The 19,568-nt window shown below is 44.8% G+C and overlaps 1 protein-coding gene across 2 annotated transcripts; it reads left to right on the forward strand.

Annotated features, from left to right (window-relative positions):
• The first annotated feature begins 433 nt into the window (after positions 1 to 433).
• On the forward strand, positions 434 to 19,258 carry FGF8 (fibroblast growth factor 8). Of its 2 annotated transcripts, none has more exons than XM_083443910.1 (5): positions 434 to 973; positions 1,155 to 1,191; positions 3,402 to 3,582; positions 13,278 to 13,384; positions 17,731 to 19,258. In XM_083443910.1, the coding sequence occupies exons 1-5, from the start codon at positions 942 to 944 to the stop codon at positions 18,016 to 18,018; spliced, it is 645 nt and encodes a 214-aa protein (XP_083300036.1). In that variant the 5' UTR covers positions 434 to 941; the 3' UTR covers positions 18,019 to 19,258. The 2 variants fall into 2 exon arrangements, with proteins under 2 accessions (XP_083300036.1, XP_083300037.1); XM_083443911.1 differs by having other exon boundaries at positions 435 to 973; positions 3,435 to 3,582.
• The last annotated feature ends 310 nt before the right edge of the window (positions 19,259 to 19,568 follow it).

Consider the following 19,568-nt stretch of genomic DNA (forward strand, 5'->3'; position numbering starts at 1 on the left):
ACACTTCAGCCTGCTTTCTGCCGGTTTGGCACCCGTCACACACGCGTCGGAGGCTCGTCGTGGGAATCCGCGCCACCACCACCCCCCGGGCAGCCTCGTGGGTACGCACACGCGCGATGCCACCGGGCACAGGCCACAACGCACAAGCGCATGTGTGTGTGATCAGCTCCCCCCCTTCCCTGCCCAGCTGCTGCGTGGGTCTCTATGTGAGCGAGAGGAACCCCCCCCCCCCCGCCTTCCGAAGGTGCCTCCTCGATAGCCTTCGGGATGCCTCGGAGCGCAGCCTGCCGGTCCCCCCCGCCGGGGGGGGAGGAGAGAAGAGGGGGTCTGCCGGAGGGCCATCCCCGGACAGATGAGAAGGGGCTGGCACATTGGCGAGCCGCGCACAAGAGGAGGGACCAGCGCTGGGCCGGTGCGCACTGCCCCCCGGGCGCTTGGAGAGCGAGAGAGTGAGAGGCGCAGCGCCCTCCCTGCCGCCCGGCCGCCTTCCTTCTCCGCAGCCGGCGATCCGGGGCTCAGGAACTGTCAGCGCAGCCTGGGCGCCTGCTCTGCCCCGGAGCCTTGCTGACAGCCGAGCGCCCCTTCCGCGCCTCGCCGGGCTCTAGCGCAGCCGACCCCCGGGCGCGCCCTCGCCGCTTGGGCCCCCGGAGCAGCCGCCGCAAGACCGGCGCTCCCCTCGCTCTCCCGGCCCCGATCTCCTTCCGCAGCGGCGGCTCTCGAGGGCATGGACTGGCCGCGCCGAGGGAGCCCCTTGCCCTGACCGAGCTTTGGGGTGGCAAGTGCCGCGTGGGGATCTGGGCGCGGAGAGACGCGCGAGGAAGAAGAGGCAGCCGAAGCAACCGGCGAGCTTAACGCAAAGCGAGAGAAGGGAGGCTGAGAAGCGGAGCCTCCCACCGTCCCGGGAACCGGCCAAGATCCAGCGCCGGGGGAAACCGCTCAGGATGAATCTCTTCTCGTCCATATTCAGCTATTTGTAAGTAACTGCTGATTATTTGGACTTTCCCGGCTTTCCCTTGCCCCCTCCAAAAAAACAACAACCACCCCAACAGTCTCCCTTGATTTTCCATCTTTATTTCTGCTCCATTTCAAAAGCGAAATCACCTCACCATCTACTTTGTTTTTTCCCCCTTTCCTCCGCTTTCCCATCATTCTAGGCTACTGCACTTGTTTGCTTTCTGCTTGCAGGCACAGGTAAGGAAACTGTTTTATTACTTTTTATCCTTTAAGACATTATTTGGTGCGGCTTGAAGCTCATAGCCAAATATTTTTCAAGCATCTTTTTTTTTAAAAAAAACGGAAAGTGGTTATAAGGAAAAGAAAAAGTTTAGATAAGGAGTTTGATGGGAAGCGTTTGATGGAGCAACTGAAACACGCAGCAGAACGTTAACTATAACATGTTTGATGAAATCAAACGACGGGAGGTTGTTTAAAGTGAAAGTAGATGCAAGCTTGGTTCAAAAATTGAAATCGCAGACATGAGAGAAGCATGCAAAATCCAAGGCAAGAAATAGATGCTGATTAACTTAAAATGTACTGCAGTGTTTAGCCAGACATTGTGCAAGTGTGTGGATGGATGGGTAGGTAGGTAGTTATTGTTTGCTGAAATTGCAAGCGCCTTTGCTCCGTTGCTATGATTTTCAAAAGTTTAATAATATTTAAGGGATGGAAATTCTAACCATTATTAACTCTAGCTTGCTGGCCATCGGTAGTGCTGCTAATATATTAAACAACACAGTCTGATACTGTGGGATCTATAACCCTGCTGGTGCAGTATTGATTGCAAATCCAGAGAGCCAAAGACAAATGCAATTTCCCCTAAGAAAGAGAGTGAAGGGGAGAGAGAGAGAGGGAGAGGGAGAGGGAGAGAGATAACAGGTGTAAGGTTCCGAGTTAAAATTGCAAGGATCTCTTGATTTTGTAAGTCGGAGTAACAAAGATCACAGTGAATGTGAAGGAGGAACATGGGAGTTGTGTAAAAAAAAAAGCTACATTGTAATATTTTGGGGGCGTCAGATGGAAATCAAAGAGTGATGTGGGTGTCCACATGGTCCCCTCATCAGAGCTGGCAAAAGAATCCAGAGATATTATCAAAAGAACCTTCTGTAGGAAACACACACACAGACACAAAGGAAAGGAAAGGAAAATTGTCAAGGGAAGACTTCTATAAACTCCAGCTTTGAGGAGGAGGTTACTTTTCCCATTTGCATGGAATAACCTTAGCATTTGACATGGGCAGCGGGTGGGGTGGGGGGGAAAGAGAGAAGAGCCGGGGGTTACTTCGTACACTGCCACCCCATGAGGTTGAAAGGAACAAATCTCCTCAACATTTGCTCAGAATACGTCTTTATAAATGTCAGGGGCAAACTAAACCCCTTCAGACTTAAAAGAGGAATCGGAGATGTGGAGGGGGTGGAAGAATTCTCCTAAGACCAGGCTGTGAGAGAGAGGAGAGAAACAGATCTGAGCAGTGGCAATATCATTGTACAACTGAAGCTACACATAGCCGCTCCCCGCCCCCCCCCCCCGCCAGCCCGCCAAACTGTTCCATAACAGAATCTACTGCTAACAGGGTTACGAGTACTTTGAATGTGTGGCTGGGGGTGGGTGGGGAGGTGGGAAACCCATAGCCAGCCTTGATGTGTATGGAAAGGCTCATAAATATTAGCTGCAAAGACAATTCCGAACTGCCTCGGCTGCTGACACAACTGATCCCTGTTTAAGGGGGATAAAATATGGCTGTTCCCCCCCCCTCCACCTTCTTCTTTTGGTCACTGGTTACTCTGGTCCACAGCGCACAGGGCCCTTACAGCCCCACAAAGCAAAACTCTCAAGCAGGCCACTTGAAAGATCAGGAAAGCAAATACCAAAGACACAGAAACAAGCCCAGTAATTGAAAGCCTTGGGATGATTACCTAGCTAGAAGTCCGTCGCACTCGTGTGCATGCTGTATTGCCTGGAATGAGACGGATATGAATGATGGAGCAGGTTTATTTTTGCTCTGGTGGTGACCTTAAAGTGATTCCTGCAGAGCCTTCCTGGGTTTGAATTGGAGCAAGCAGGATCGGGACCATGCCTACTTGAGCTCCATGGCGTTTGCGACCTGGTTTGAATCGGCACGAGTCTTTCTGAAATCTGAGGAGCTGTGCTGGTTGTAATTCTGTACTAAGTGTTCCGGGATCACCTGTGTTTTCTTTATCCCATGCTTGATTCTCAACAATAAATGTCTAGGTAGCAATTTATCACCCATGCCAGGGTTTCTTATACTGACCTATCACAAACCTGGCTCTGCACAGCACCAGCTCAGAGTGCTCTAAAAAATGCACCAGGAACATGCCGAGAGCGCCTTTCTCGGAGGAGTAGAGATTATAATGGTGTGTTGTATATTTTTCAATTTCCTAAAGGTAACTGTTCAGTCCCCACCTAATTTTACACAGCATGTGAGGGAGCAGAGCCTGGTGACCGACCAACTAAGCCGGCGACTCGTCCGGACCTATCAGCTGTACAGTCGGACCAGTGGGAAGCACGTGCAAATCCTGGACAACAAGAAAATCAATGCCATGGCGGAGGATGGAGATGCTCATGGTAAGGCTGTATATGCGGGCAGAAGGGCTGGGGGAGGGTGGTGGTGCGCGCAGCACAGTAATTAATGATTTCCGTCCTCTTTGTTAGCCAGAAATCATTACAAGTGTTCAGAAGGCAGGGGTCTTGCGATGGAAGAATGTGGCAATCAATATTTGTAATAATAGTACATAGCTTTCCCCCTGGGGATCAGGATGATAGCTCTGATTATGAGGAGGCGTGTGGGTTTTGTTTTATTTTTTTACACCTGATCTCTCTGACCACCCAGATGATGGGGTGAGTTGCATTTAAAAAACGTTTTTCTTTTGTGGTCGTGGTGAGGAGCGGAAAAGAAGAGGGATGCCCAAACTGTTTAGATTAGAAATAGCTGGTGCATTCCTGCAACATAGCTCTAGCTAGGATCTCCCTCAGTGATACGGAAACAAGGAAGCATGGAGGATGTGATTCGAAGCCCCAGAGTTTCCCAGAGTCTTAGGCAGAGATTGTCACCAACTGTATTCAGTCTCTGAGTGCAGCAAACACAGATCTGTGGGATGCATGGGAGGACCTGGCAGCAGATCCTCTTGTTCTCTAAAAGAAAGGGGGTATGGCAGGGGAGCCCTGAGCAGCGTGGAAGTTTTAAATAACTTAGATCGTAAGTGTTAATTACTCTTTCAAATGCTCAAGCCACATACAAGAGGACAAGGTGCTAGCAAAACTGTGGCTTCAATAAACTGTAAGTCTTTGAGCTCCTTTCCTTGCATATGTGAGACACGGGACAAGGTTAGCTGACATTCTGAAAGCTCCGACTTCCTTTATTTTCTGTGTGCTGGCAAAAATGCGTGCATCCTTACGTTGCACATACATATTTGTACATGCAGTATGCATCCTGCTTAGAATTCCTAGCCTTCCACATTAGATGTTATTTCTCCTTTCCACTTACAACTAAACTGCTGCAAACATTCATCCTCTCATATAGCTTTGGGCTGACTGAAGATTTCAGAATGAACTTTAATAGTTGGGGCTAAGTGGGTTCTACATGTACAAAGATGTATTTTTAACCTTTCAAGAAAAGCATGCCAGCCTTAAAGCAACCATGATTTGAAGGAGACCAGTTTGTTTCACAAACAAAGTTCCCCCTCCCACTTAAATGTCTTATATAAAAAGGGAGATTACTTTAGATTTAAATGACAATGTTAAGAGAGGCTAGAATGAAATGAGGGAAACAGCTTGAAAAAGAAAAGACCTCTATTAAAACATAATAAAAAGGTTAAGCATTTGAAGAGCTAAGAAGCAAGCCGAGCAATGATCTAAAACAGAGAGAGAACACAAGCAGTTTTTCAGATGTAAAGTTTTAAAAGAGTCGCAAGTCTGTAAATGTTAAAATAGAGGTTCAGGATTGTTCTATATGAATCTCTGGAGAGACCCCCATGTCTGGAAGAGCTATTAAAACTCTTCTTACTTTCACCTTTTTTAACATTTCCTGAATACTTTCTCCTCTTCGCAGTCCAGTTAGGGGATCAAGTGTGCCTCGCTGCATTTTTTCTGCATCTACGTAGCCACTTTCCCTTCAAAGTTTGAGCACGAAACATAATTTTTCTGGGATAAATCTGTCACTGAAGTGAAAGAATAGAGTTGAAAATGTTAAGCTCCCCCCACCCCCCACCCCAAACAAAATCAACCTTTCGCACCATTAACATCAAATATTAAAACCTCAAGTCTTTATTTTATATTAAGTATTGAAATTGGGGGGGGGGGCTGAAGATTTTTCCTTTTTAAGTGATTTATTTCTGCCAATGACCATTTTCTCTGCTGTGACATTTTTACGGCTGACTTAATGTCAGGTCCATTTTTCTCGGTTATCTGTCTTGATTGTCAATATCTTTCTCCGTTTTCTAATTAGGAGCAAAGCGCCATGCATCTTAAACCTTGGTCCACCTCTCTGAGCTCTGTTTAGCCGTCTATAATCTGGATTAAAATGGTCTTTATCTGTATGAGAAGGAAATTGTTCTGAAAGTGAATGATAATTGCTGTATTGGATTCTGGCTGTGTTGATGGCTGGCATTTGCTACTGGGACCTGGCTGCCGTACATATTTTCGTGCTGCCTGGGGCCTGGGATGCATCTTCCACTGCTGTGGCTTTTTGTAGGCCAGTTGTACTTAACTCTTTGCCCTTCCTGCCCCACTGTGAATCCACGGCTCTGCTTTCGAGCAGAGTTCCAAGCCAGCAGGGCCTGCCAAGCGACCAGCGATTCAGTGCTGGAGGCCAGTCACCAAAGCGGCTCGTGTGGCAAGGCAAAGCCCACCAAACAGACAATAAATCAGAAAGAGCCTTTGAAAAGGTGGAAAGGACAAAAAAGGGGGGGAAAGAGAGAAGCAGCAGCATGTGTTGTTCTGCCTCCGTTCAGGGCTGATTTTCTGTGTCTTTCCATCAGTCAGCAGAAGAGAGCATGGAAATTGATGCTCTTTAAACCTTTTACTGCTCTCTTGATCGACCTCCCTCGCTCGTGCCCCCCAAAGACAGATAAATAAGGGGACCTTGTCTATGTGGCTCAATGAAGAGGAGTCGGGGGTCCAATTGCTCTTTGGCAGGGGGTGGGGAGACGGGGACTTACAGATGTTAATATTTTATAGGAAGGAGAAGTGCTAAAATTAACGGGGTTGTAATGGGTCGGAAGAAGTGATGTGATGTTGTAATTCATACACAGCACAGTGTGCAGACGGGGAGGGAAGCAGCCATTCTACCAGGGTTTGGACCACCAAGGCTTGGGGCCTAGTCTAAAGGCTTAGTTTAGATAACTGTTTTCATTACTGCTGGTGAATCCCCGACTACTGACACGGTTGTTTTCTAATCTTTCCTTGTTCACGTGTGTTGAGCCATCCTCCACTATTGTTAATATTGTGGATGTTGGCCCCTGTTGAGGAAATATAGTTATTTTGCCTCAGAGAAGCTGAGGAGAATAATAATGTTGTGGTGACGTCCTGGCCTTTCACAGACAAAACATGCTGGTTGCAAGAGTTGGGACCTGAATGATCAAAGGGCAGAAACAACTCCCCTATGAGGAAAGGTTGCTATGTTTGAGGCTGCCCCCCCCCCACTACAGAAAGCCAAGTAAATAAGGGGGCATGATCAAAGTTTGTAAAATTATGCATTGTGTGAAGAAAGTTGGGTCTGAATGGTGGGAGGTTTAGGAAAGGCAAATGGATGCATTTCTTCACACAATATATAGTTAAACGCTTGGATATGCTACCATAATATGTGGTAATAGCCACCAACTTGGGTGGCTTTTAAAACGAGACTAGACAATTTCAGCTATTAACAGAAGCTAGTCCTGATGGCTGTGTACTACTTCCAGTATACCTCTGAATGCCAGTCACTAGGGAACAACAGTGGGACAGGACTTTTGCCCTCATGTCCTTCTTGCGAGTTTCCCATAGGCATCTGGTCCACCACTGTGGAACACTGGGTGCAAGACCAGATGGGACTTTGGCCTGATCAAACAAGGCTCAGTCTTATGTTCTTATGAGAATGAGAGAAGAACATATATCTGGTGCTGAATATGTAATAGGATGAATTTCTGTGGGAAATAGTATGGATCCACTGGTGTTTCTATGATCCATAACTCTCTTTATTGAAGTCAAATATCCAGGGCCTGTTACTTTAGGATCCTGCCCATCCAAATCTAGTTTTCCTTTTGCCCATCTACGCTGTAATATTTGTTGGATGCTTTGTACCCCAATTATTATTATTCTTCTTTAGAAGACATCTGAAGGCATCCCTGTATAGGAAAGGTTTTTTTTAATAATGTTTAATGTTTTATTATATTTTTATATACATTGGAAGCTGCACAGAATGGCTGGGGCAACCCAGTCAGATGGGCGGGGTACAAATGATCATCATCATCACCAGAGGAAGAGACTGTTTCTCTTCATAATCCATCTCAGGTTTGCTCCAGGCCCACTACTTTGCCAAATGAGTGTTGTGTGTGTGTGGTGATGGAGGAGTGAGCTGTAGGTTCATGTGAAACAACATACCCCAGAAAAGCATCTTAACCAGCCCCTAGCTATATACATAAATGCAGCTTCCATTAGCTCGGGCATACTAGATTTGAGACCATTGATTTATTCTACTTTGTTACTGTTGCGTCTTGGATTTTATTGCTCCTGTTTATTTAGCTCTAACAAAGTGTCAGACACTGGGCAGGCCATAGAACAAGCCTTGTAAGCCAACTCTGGATTGAAAGATATGGTGGAAATCAAATAAATAAATAAATAAGCAAGTGATACAGTCCCTGCCTTCCAAGCTTTGTAAAATCGATAGGACAAAAGGGAGAGGGGCAGAGCTTGAGAAAGGTTTCAAGTTGTCCTCATGAATGGCTAAAAAGAGAAAGCATTGTGGAGTGTAGTGGCCTTTTAAGCACTGGCTTCATGGCCACAGCACTGAAGGATTTCCCATGGTCCTATTCAGATTGGAAATACCTCGCCCCCTTGCCCTGCCTGAGGAAGCCAGATCACAAGGGCAAAATGAGAGGTTTGTGCACAGCCAAAGTCAAGGGCCAAAAAGCCTTGCAAAGGTCAAAGGGCAAGGTATAAGTGAAATAGAAAAGTCTAGTCCTGCAAATGAACTGCAACTGCTTCTTGAAGTGTCTCTCTTCCCATGAAGAAGGATATTTAAAAAGCATCTTTTGATGCTTTTTCATACAATGCTTATAGCACATCAAATGTAGAGTAGCTGCTTGATTGTTGCAAGGGATTTAAACATCTTACTTCAAAAAACCTCCCATTTCAGGCACATCACAATTTCCTAACTTTCAGATCATTGCAATACAGTATATTATTGCTGGTGTAAAAAGGCCATTGCGTTTTGAAGTGATGCTGTCTGGAACATGGCAGTGCTACAATTGGCTATTGATTAAGCCCAGCATCACTGATAATGAGTGAGACAGTCTGGACCCAAAATGTCCCTCAACCAAACCTCAGGCAGCTGGTGACCCAAACCCTAGTGGAGGCTTGCGTAAGAGCTAAGCTGGTTACAAAGTGGGAAAATGATCCTCATCAGTTTGCTTGCCCACATCGGACCAGACAGCAAGTCTATATGTTTTTGCCCATTTTCACAACTTGAATAGTTTCTTTGACCCTTTCCTGTGCCTGTAGGTCAGATGAGAAACCTTCATTAGCTAAAATTCGTTCTTCTGTTTAAAACTTTCTCACTTCCTTTTCCTCTCCCACATTAGCAATATTCACATGTGATACATTCCAGATGAAAAATGTTGGTGTTAGGGAAGATCCACATGTTGTCATTGCAGACAGTTTCCTAAGTCTCCCCAATTCCCTCAGCCAGGCTGACTCCTAATATTGGAGCCACTCTTGGGAAAACATGGGTTAAAATGACTGGGGGAAGGTGGAACATTTGCAGGAGAGAATTAGAGGAGGGTTAAGCACCCCCTGCCAGTTCTCCTCTATACTCTCCCTATATTAGCATTATGGAAACCCATGCAAAGTTTGAAATCCTGTGGGTTTTTTCCTACTGGGAAGTTCCACCCTTAGTGTCACAGGTGAATATACCCTTGGTTGGAGGATTTAGCTGGCATTTCTACTTGATGTCCTGAGTCTTGACAGTTTTGCTTCTTTTGGAAGCACCTTCTCTTTTTGGTAAACTGAATGCTCCACTTCTTTTATAATGAGGTGCTATCATCCAACCTTTCTAGGTGTTTGTGTTATGGAAATGTGCTGTAAAAACTATCATCTGATTGGCTGAGCACAAGAAGCAGAACAGGAGAGGTTGTGTTTATGTTTTGCCTAATGATTAGAACAAACTCATTCGAGTTTTGCATTGGGGGTGGGTGAATCATTCAGCAGCAAAGGTGATGCAGGAAAGCTGCTTTTTCTCAGCAAATTTCAAGGTCTCTTTTGATCCTTCCTCTGACTGATTAGAGTTTTCAGCTTTGTATTTGTGGATATGAGGCATGAATACCACAGACCACATATAGCTTGACGATGCATAAGGTTTGTGTATGAAACTCAGGATCACTTTTTCTTCAGAAGCCCTTGTCAGACATAGTAGGTCCCAGACTCTAGAATTTGGGGAAAAGGCACTGACTCATTATTTACTAGAAGGATTCCCTTACCCCCTGTGTGCCCACTGGACCACTTCAATCTATGGAACTGGCCATTTTACAAGCGCCAAACAATGTTCGCTACATGCTTGCAAGTAATCAATCTTTCAGATAGGCAGCACCCACTCTTTAGAAGTCCCTATTCATTAATATTAGGCAGGCACCTTTGTGGCATTGGTTTTACCAGGCATGTAATTTTGACACACAATTTTATTATGTACAATTGTTTAAAAATTGCAGGTTTCGTTTGTATATAAAAATTACGTTAACTTTTTCTTAATGTTTGCTTTTATTGATTTTTATTTCAAATGAATATTTTAGATTTTTCTTTGTAAACCCCTTAGAGGCCTTCTATTGAGTAAATTGGATATAAACATCAATTGACAAACAAACAAATATTCCCTGCACTGCCACAGCAGCAGCAAATACATGCTGCAGCTGGAGATTTGAGACAGAGATTTGTTGAGTCCAGTTGAGACCCACAGGGTTCTCAGTGTCTCCTACAGTATGCCAATCCTTCCAATATAACTGCATAACCGAATCACTTCCATTGTTAAGTCTGATCAACTTGTTGTGATGGCTAAAACCATTTTACTTTGCTCTGAGATAGGGGCAGGAAACATGCAGGCCTCCAGTTATTGCTGGACTACAACTCCCATCATACCTGACCGTTGGCCATGCTTGCTGAGACTAATGGAACATAGCAACATAGGGGTACAGGTTCCCTGCCCCCGCTCTAGAACATCTCATTGCTCCCTCCCAGATTCCCAAGTAGCAAGCTACCATCATTAAAGCTTCTGGCCCATTCTGCAGATAGACTCCTGCAGATATATTGGTCTCAAAACTATCCATGATGGTGGCAGGTGCATTAAATCTGGGCCTGCCTTGGTGGCAGAGAAAGGAGGAGCAGAGTCTCTTTCTAAGAGCAAAGGGGACATGTGAGGGATTGGACCCCTTCCCTCTCCAGTGTGCCTTGTCAAAAAAATTTCACTATAATGCTTTCCGTGCAGCAAAATGAGCCTAGGACTGCCTGTAACCTGTCCTGTTCACAGTAGGTGATGGGATGAGATGGTCCTAGACTGGACTTCCCTCCTATCTCTCTCTGTGTGAGTGAAACATGTGTGAAATTGAGAATCACAAACAAGAACCATTTTGCCTGTACCCAAGACATGGTGAATTCCATAATGTGACATTGCTAGAGGAATAAAGTCATAGAATCATAGAATCATAGTGTTGGAAGAGACCACAAGGGCCATCGAGTCCAAGCAGGAACCACCATCAGACCACCTCTGACATATGGTTGTCAAGCCTCTGCTTAAAGACCTCCAAAGAAGGAGACTCCACCACACTCCTTGGCAGCAAATTCCACTGTCGAACAGCTCTTACCGTCAGGAAGTTTTTCCTAATGTTTAGGTGGAATCTTCTTTCTTGTAGTTTGGATCCATTGCTCCGTGTCCGCTTCTCTGGAGCAGCAGAAAACAACCTTTCTCCCTCCTCTATGTGACATCATTTTATATATTTGAACATGGCTATCATGTCACCCCTTAACCTCCTCTTCTCCAGGCTAAACATGCCCAGCTAAGTCTAACTTATCATAACTGGCACTGCAACAGCAATGGGAGACAAGTACTGATGATGTATTGAGCATCATCAAGAGTAATGACTATCTGGGTTCTGGCTTGTGAGCAAACCTTCCCTTTAAAGTCATAAAGAGCAAAACCAGTTTTGGTGCCTGGGACACTCTGAATTCCCATTCAACTGACCAAAAATGCTGCACAGTACAGAAATGTTGCTCTGTTTCCTCTCTTTCATGTGCAATGACAGAGAAGGGCTGGAATGGGTGAGATGGCCCTTTGGGGCTGGCTGGCTCCATCTCTTTGGGGTTCCTGCAGCGGCAAGAAGAAGGGGACGAGCCATTGATCTGTGATTTGCATAGCTGCTTTGAAAGTTAATCAATGCCTCCATTAAAAAAACTGAGACTAAATCAATACGCCCTCTCAACTCTCGCAAAGGTGAAATGCATTAAGGGGCTGCCCTTACCCTTCCTGGCTTCCTCTACCAGCTGCAAAGTCAGCATCAGTGCAGAGAGACAGAGAAAGGACTTAAACTGATCATATGGAGCTTCCTGACCTACACAGAAAAGAGATACAAGAAGAGCAAGGGGACCAAGTATAAAAATACCAAATTAGAAGCTAATTTTCCTGCTGCTACTGCCCAAATCATTGTGTGTCCTTTTAAAGTAGGATGATTTAAAGCAATTACTGGCCTGGGCTTTATATTAACCTTGTGTCCTGTAGCCTTTCTGTGTTGTGTGCCCAGTTATTTCTCTATAATGAGAGGACAAGAGATCTTTTGCTCAAAACAGCAACTGGAAGTCCATTGGTTTCAGAAATGGAAGTATATAAGACATTCCATCCAGCGCTGTAAGACTTGCAATAGCCATCATGCATGGCCGACTCTTGAAAATAGGTCTGATTCTGTCTATTGCTTGAATTTAAGATGTCCGTTTCCTGAAGAAACAGGACTGCTGAAACACCTGCTGAAAACTTTTCTATTCCACCAGGCCTATGCAGGCAATTAAGAATACATCTCCCTCAATGGTCTATTGATGTTTGTTTTTAATTTCCTTTTGTTTTTAACTAGTTTTTAACTTTCTAAGATTTTATTGTCTGGTTTTATGTTTTTATATCGTTGTAAACCATTGTGATATATTTTTTACCATACAGCGGTATAGAAATATTTTTTATAAATAAATAATAAGCAAGAAAGAGATTTTGCAACCTTTGAATGGAAGCACCATTGTTTGTTTGTTGCTGCTACTATGGGTGAACAATCAGGGAGCCACCCAGTACATGTAGTGACTGTGTACAGCACATTTTTCCCAGGCTTTCCCACTGATTTTGATGGCAGTGGCAGCAAAAAGAAAAGAAACTTAGAATAGACACAGCACTTGGGTGAGGAGAGCCTAGTTCCTTGATGGTGGGAGGGATGCAAATCACCTCCTACCCTAGCCATTGAATCAATCATTTGATGAGAGGAGAGGAGGCAATAGCTCTCTTCCTCAGTTGATGTGCAGGGAGGTGAGAGGGATGTGTGTTTGTGTGTGTGTGTTTAAAAGACAGGGTATGGGGTACTAGACATGCCCACTTGTGGCCACACCCATCACTAGCAGGTCGCTTTTGAAGGGTTGGCCAAGGTTGACTGTGACACTTGGTCTTATAATTAGTTCACCCTGATCCTTCTCTTAGGGGAGGGCCATAGCTCAGTGCTAGAGCATCTGCTTTGCATGTAGAAGGTCCCAGGTTCCATCCCCGGCATCTCCAGTTAGAACTGGGACCATCCACTGTCTGGCAGAAAAGTATTGTAGACAATATTGAGCTATATGGACCAATAGTCTGACTTGATAGAAGGCAGCTTCCTATGTATTACTGTAACAAATGCTATAAGGAGGGACACAGCATCCCTTCCCTTTGGTTGCGTGGTCCGTCCTGCCTAAGAAAATGCTAATTCGAGAAGACAAATTGTCCTCTTGGAGTGCTGTATGTGGTGCCCATCTTGTAATATTCATGTGACTCATTTTCTTGCCATCTTCTCCCACTCCAGCTAAGCTCATTGTGGAGACCGACACATTTGGGAGCAGAGTAAGAATCAAGGGGGCTGAGACAGGCTTCTATATCTGCATGAACAAGAAAGGAAAGCTGATTGGCAAGGTAAGGGGGCTTCGGGGTAGGAATTGCTTGCTGTGTAACTAGGGGAGGAGCAGGACAGTCTTCTCAGGAACAAAATATGGGAATGGAGGGGCAAAAGGGCCTACAACTGAAGCTGGAAGCGAGCTTGTTCACACGCATTCGCTGATGCTGTATTTCATGTGGATACTGCTGTGGTTAGTCAGAACCACACAATTCAAGCAAATGTCTAAAGATGAGGAGCAGTAGAGGTTGGTCCATTAGAGCAGCGCCACTCCAGCCTCAGCCTACCCTCAATGACAAAAACATTCCAAGACTGAAAAACTGCTGCATCAACTCTTCTCCATCATTAATATGCTGGCCAAGTATCTGGAGGCCCTCTTTCGCATGGCCAGAAGTAGCAGACAATTTAAAAGGCTTGAGCATACACACACACTAACCTCTTGCTATGGGAGGTATCAGATGGCTTTTCTCTCAGGTTATGTCTCCATTGGAGGGGAAGTCTCATTTCCCCAACACTGAAGCAGCAACTCTGTATTGCTGAGAAACACGATGCCACCTACTGCCTCCATTCCTCTTCAGGTTACAATGTACAGGGTTGTTGTGAGACCATCACAGGCACCTATTTGATAGAGCCTGTGACATTCATAGAATCATATATTCATTGGGTTGGGGAGGGGGCAGTCTTTTAGACAACCCCCTAGTCAATTACATATGCAGGAAATACATTAGATTACATCTATCTATCTATCTATCTATCTATCATCTATCTAGCTATCTAGCTATCATCTATCTTTATCATCTATCTAGCTATCTAGCTATCATCTATCTTTATCATCTATATCTATCTATCTACCTATCTATCTATCTATTCATTAGTGTTAGAGCATCCCCAGCAAATGGCTGTCCAGTCTCGGACAGAAGGTTTCTAGGAAGGAAAAGCTGGGCAACTCCCTTTGTGATTCGTTCCAATGAGGAAGTGTTCCTACCACTAAGACAATTTTTCCTAAAATCTGCCATCCCACAACTTAAGCCCATTTCTGATAACAAAAGTCTCGCCTTCCTCTCCCTCCTCTCCTATTAACATGCACAAGTTTGGGATGCTCATAACTGTTCACCAAAACACAACCACCATGCAAATAATAAATGAAAATACCAAAGCAATATACTATATAAAAAACAATATAGTATCCAAAAACCAGTTAGGATCTGATGATTTGCTGTGGTAACCTGCTCTGTATTTGTATGGTTTACCACTTATGCACATGCAGTGTTGCTGTTTCATATTAAATGCATCACACCCTTTGATCAATTAAAAAAAGCAGAATACACTAAACCAGATGAAAACCCAAGAATTGGCCTAGAAGGTCTCCTCTCCACTCCCTATAAATACAGCTATCCTCAAGCATCTCCTTTATCTGACACCTACTTGTTAAATTAACTGTTTCACTGTTCGAAGATGCTAGCTAGGAGACATTTTCTCCCACTGCAAAGAAAGAAAACAAATTGTCCAAGCCCTAATCAAGCATACCACGGAGTAAGATCCATTGAACTTGGCGACTCCTGAATAAACATATTTAGGATGGCACTGTTGGTCTTCTTTGTAACATGGTGTTTGGGGAGTTTTTGCTTTCAGAAAAAGCATTTCAATATGCTGTAATAAGAAATGATACAGTTCAGGAAAAGCTTTACCAGCTGATTTTGCTGATGTGTATAAACTGGCCCTGAGCACAGATCTAAGACTTCTTGGAAGCAGAACTTAGAATGTGTTTGCTACCAAGAGTGAGAGGGGGGAAAAGCATGATTGAATTAGACTTTACAGCAGAGGTAGGGGGCCTTTTTAAACTCAAGGGTCACATGCTTGAGGAACATGCTCAGGGGCTGCAAACTAGTAGTAACACCCCTTTTCTTATTCTGCTGCCCACGCCTATTCCTTTCTCCCCCCCTCTCTTCTCTTATTACCCAACACAAAAACACAGTGGGCTGTTCATTGGAGAAGTGCTTGCTCTCTTCTTCCACCAGTGACTTCCTTGGCTTCTATGCTGGGGGCTAAGAAAGCAGCTTGCTTCTCTCAGGGTCCAGCACTGAAACATTGTTCTCTATCACCCCACATTATAGCCTTGGCTTTACCCTTAAAGAATGCCCATATGAAGCAACTCCACTTTTCTAGCATCTATCTAAGAGCATAAGATGAGTCCAGCATCCTGTTCTCACAGCATCCAACCAGATGCCAATGGGAAGCCTGCAAGCCAGACATGAATGAGTGCAATAGCACTCTGCCCACCTGGGATTACTAGCAGCTGGTATTCAGAGGCATCTAGAAAAACGCTTATTTTTTTGGCCCATCAGCATTTGCAAAAATAGTTCTAGTTCTACCAAAACAGTCCACAAAAGCCCTAGTGTCCTAGCTGAAGAATATACCGTACATTGTTCATTAAATTCTGTTCATTGCACTATAGTGCAGAATTTCAAATCTTGGGAAGAACTGCACACACATACATATATATTTAAATTTCCCCTTGGAATAAGCCAAGCCACAAAGGCAGAGTATGGCTGTAGCTCAGTGGTAGTGTGCACACTTTACATGAAAATGGTCCCTCTTAGGCTCAGTCTTCAGAAAGGGCTGTGAAAGACCCCTCTCTGAAACCCTGGAGAGACGCTGCCAATCAATGTAAACACAATGTTGAGCTATACCAGGCTTCCTCAAACTCAGCCCCCCAGATGTTTTGAAACTGCAATCCCCATCATCCCTGACCGCTGGTCATGCTAGCTAGGGATCATGGGAGTTGAAGGCTAAAAACATCTGGAGGGCCGAGTTTGAGGAAGCCTGAGCTATACAGAGCAATAGCCCAACTCAAACAAAGGTGATTTCCTATGCTCCTTCCTGCGTAAGCACTTACTTTGCTTTGCCAGCAGTGACCTTGCAGTTTCTCCTCTCTGTAGAATTACTTGCTCAGCCATGGATAATTAACCATATGACCTTCCAACAGCTTAGCTTTCCTCAACCTAGACGTCCTCTTCTTCCTTTTACTTTTGTCCTGGGTGCTGCTTGTGTGATCTGTTCTTGATTAGAATCAATCAGGGGACAGGTGGCTGCATTGCTTGCATTCCAATAAGTATTTGAGTGCTTGTTGCCCTTGCCTCATTTCTCAGGTACAGTGGTACCTCGGGTTACAATCACTTCGGGTTACAGACTCCACTAACCTGGAAGTAGTACCTCGGGTTAAGAACTTTGCCCCAGGATGAGAACAGAAATCGTGTGGTGGCAGTGAGAGGCCCCATTAGCTAAAGTGGTACCTCAGGTTAAGAACGGACCTCTGGTTCATAACCAGAGGTACCACTGTATTGACTAGGTTGGTACTTGATGGGTTGACTAGCTATATATCTTCTATCAGCCAACGATGTCAACCAATCCTAGCGTGAGTGTGCTGAAGTAGGTCTGAGCATAGCTGCAGATTTCTCTGCAGTATCCTGGAGGTGGGGCGGAGGTGGGATGGTGGGGAACATTTCCAAGTAATATTAAGCATAATCTTTGCACATAATCATCCACTCTCTTTGTTAGTGTAAGGCTGAGGACAGTAGAAATTCACAATCTAGGTGATTCCTCTTGAGTCCCCTCTGAGTTTGCCAGCTGGTGTGAAGTGTCAGGTTGGGGTTGAATGTGAGCCACCAAACAATCCTATATGCATCCCTCATGAGTTGCTTTGCATTCAAACAAAGCAATCCTTAGCAACATCCCAGGTCTGTCGAGTTTTCTCATAAGTGCTAAGGACACTTTGCACCTTCTGAAGGTGGCCTTTTCAATATAGATCTACACATTATGGCAGATCTACACATTACACTTTAGCCAGAGACAACTTCACAAACCAATACATAGCTAGAGAAAACCGTTTGATGTGAACTGTTTAGTTTGCGCCCGAGAGGTTGGATAAGGAAATATCAGATGTCCAGGGATTTATGGAAATGTGTGTTTATTGAACTGAATGTTTAGATAAACAGGAGGTATTAGTACTAGTGGTATACTAATATTAAAACCGTGGATACCCCCAGTTTTGTAATTTATATTCCTGGAGTTCCCACAAACTTTGAATTGGATGCCTTGACTGTTCTGGATAATACAAAGTACAAAATAGACTTAACTGTTTCCTTTGGTACATCATTGGGGATGTTTATTAGACAATAAGCATTCTTGGCATAATAGCACCCAGGTAAAACAGTGTTCAAAGCATGGTCAAGCGCTATCACTACTTACAAAGTCCCTGCCCCCCTATTTTTAGACCAGGACAACCTGGCTCTGGTTCCATGGGGAGACATGGGGAAAAGATGAAGGGCACCTCCATTCACTTATCTCCTATTGTTCCCACCTGCAGAGCAACGGCAAAGGCAAGGACTGTGTCTTCACCGAGATTGTGCTGGAGAACAACTACACAGCATTGCAGAACGCAAAGTACGAAGGGTGGTACATGGCCTTCACCCGCAAGGGGCGTCCCCGCAAGGGCTCCAAGACTCGCCAGCATCAGCGTGAGGTGCACTTCATGAAGCGGCTACCCAAGGGCCACCAAACGACAGAGCCTCACAGACGCTTCGAATTTCTCAATTACCCTTTCAACCGGAGGAGTAAAAGGACTCGGAACTCCAGCCCCAAGCCCACCCCCTGACCCACCACCCTCCTTAGTGCCACTTGGGTCCACCCTCCTTTCCCTTTTTTTGTTGGAGGACATTCTGTAGAGACTTTTAACTGATGGACAATGCCTAGAGACTTAACCTGTGATGATAATTAAAACGAGGGTGGAAGAAGAGGGGGAAACCAAACTTGATCTAGTTGTTTATAATTGTTTGTTTTGTGTTTTTTAAAAAACAAAAAAGAGGCTCTATTTTTGTATTCCAACTTTACTGCTTTTTTAAGAAAAAGCACTGTAACGTTAAAAGACTTGTGAAGGGTTGCTCTTCACTTAAGAAACATTTTGAGTCCATGGGGGGCGTGTTATGTTTTAATAGACTGTTAAAAAAAAAAAGTGGGGTGGGGGTGGGTAGGAGGTAGTTGATCTAGGGGTAAGCATAGAACCTGCCCTCTTCAATCAAATAATAAATTTTGGGACCAAATTTCTACCTCAGATAAAACAAACGTAATAGAAACACAACCCATCCAGAGCTTTTGTGCAAGTTCCATTTATTTTGATGGGTCTGTGTGGATGTTCCTGGTACCTGCAGACTGTGGCCTTTCTCAGAGTCAAATGAGTGCAAGTCCCTTTGTAACCAGAGAGAGACTTGCAGGCACCAACAGGGTGGGATGTGACGTCACTGTTTCCATTTCTGAATGAGAGAGCGAGAGCAGAATCCCCAAGGAAGAATGAATGAACGCCACCACAGAGGTGGTGCTGAGATGAGGGCCGCTAGTTTTGCTTTGTATCTTCTATCCAAGCTGATCATGTCTCCAGAGGTCTGCATTTTTATTATTATTCTGTAGACCATTTTTTTTTGTATCTGTTATGACAATAAAGTGCCACTGAGTTCAAATGTTATATATTTCCCCATTACACCCGTTTCATCAAAGGTGCTTCTTGTCTCAAGTTTCCCAATGAGACTGAACTGGGATCTCACTCATGTTACAGGCATGGAGGATGGGTGGGCCCCTAAAAAGCCAAAAGGAAAATAAGAAAGGAAGCCTTGCTCCCACTAAACTGGTGTTAGCAATTTGAACCTCTCCCCAGCCCATAACTGACTCCTCAGAAATGTTGCCTGGCCCCTCACTTGCCAACCTTGATAAGAGCTTGCAGCCTTGCTTGCAGATTCCCCCTTTGGCCAAGAAACCCTTGAGAATCCTATACCAGGGCTGTCTTAACAGGTTGGTCCATGGTCGATCTTGGGACCCTCGTCAAATTACCCCCCCCCCCAAAAAAAAACAACAACTTTGGCTCCCTAAAAAAAGCTCAACAACTGCCAGTTGTTTTTTATAGTGGGAGTAGATCAGTCTCTTGGAATTTGGACAGCCCTGTCCTATACTGATGGGGGTTTCTGTGTACGAGATGCTGATGTTGGCCTTTAATCGCCACAGAAAATATTGCTTGCCTTACTGCCTGTGTCCCAGTTTATTTCTCTGCAGGGAGGCTAGATTAGATCCAGCTACGCAAGCCTTGAATGGGCTGCTGAATGGTGGCATCTTTTGTGTAATCAGGAACTTCAGAAGGCTTAACTAATACTTTTAAGG

The sequence above is a fragment of the Podarcis tiliguerta genome, assembly GCF_965153285.1.
Source record: "Podarcis tiliguerta genome assembly, chromosome: 5".
NCBI classification, from domain to species: domain Eukaryota; kingdom Metazoa; phylum Chordata; class Lepidosauria; order Squamata; family Lacertidae; genus Podarcis; species Podarcis tiliguerta.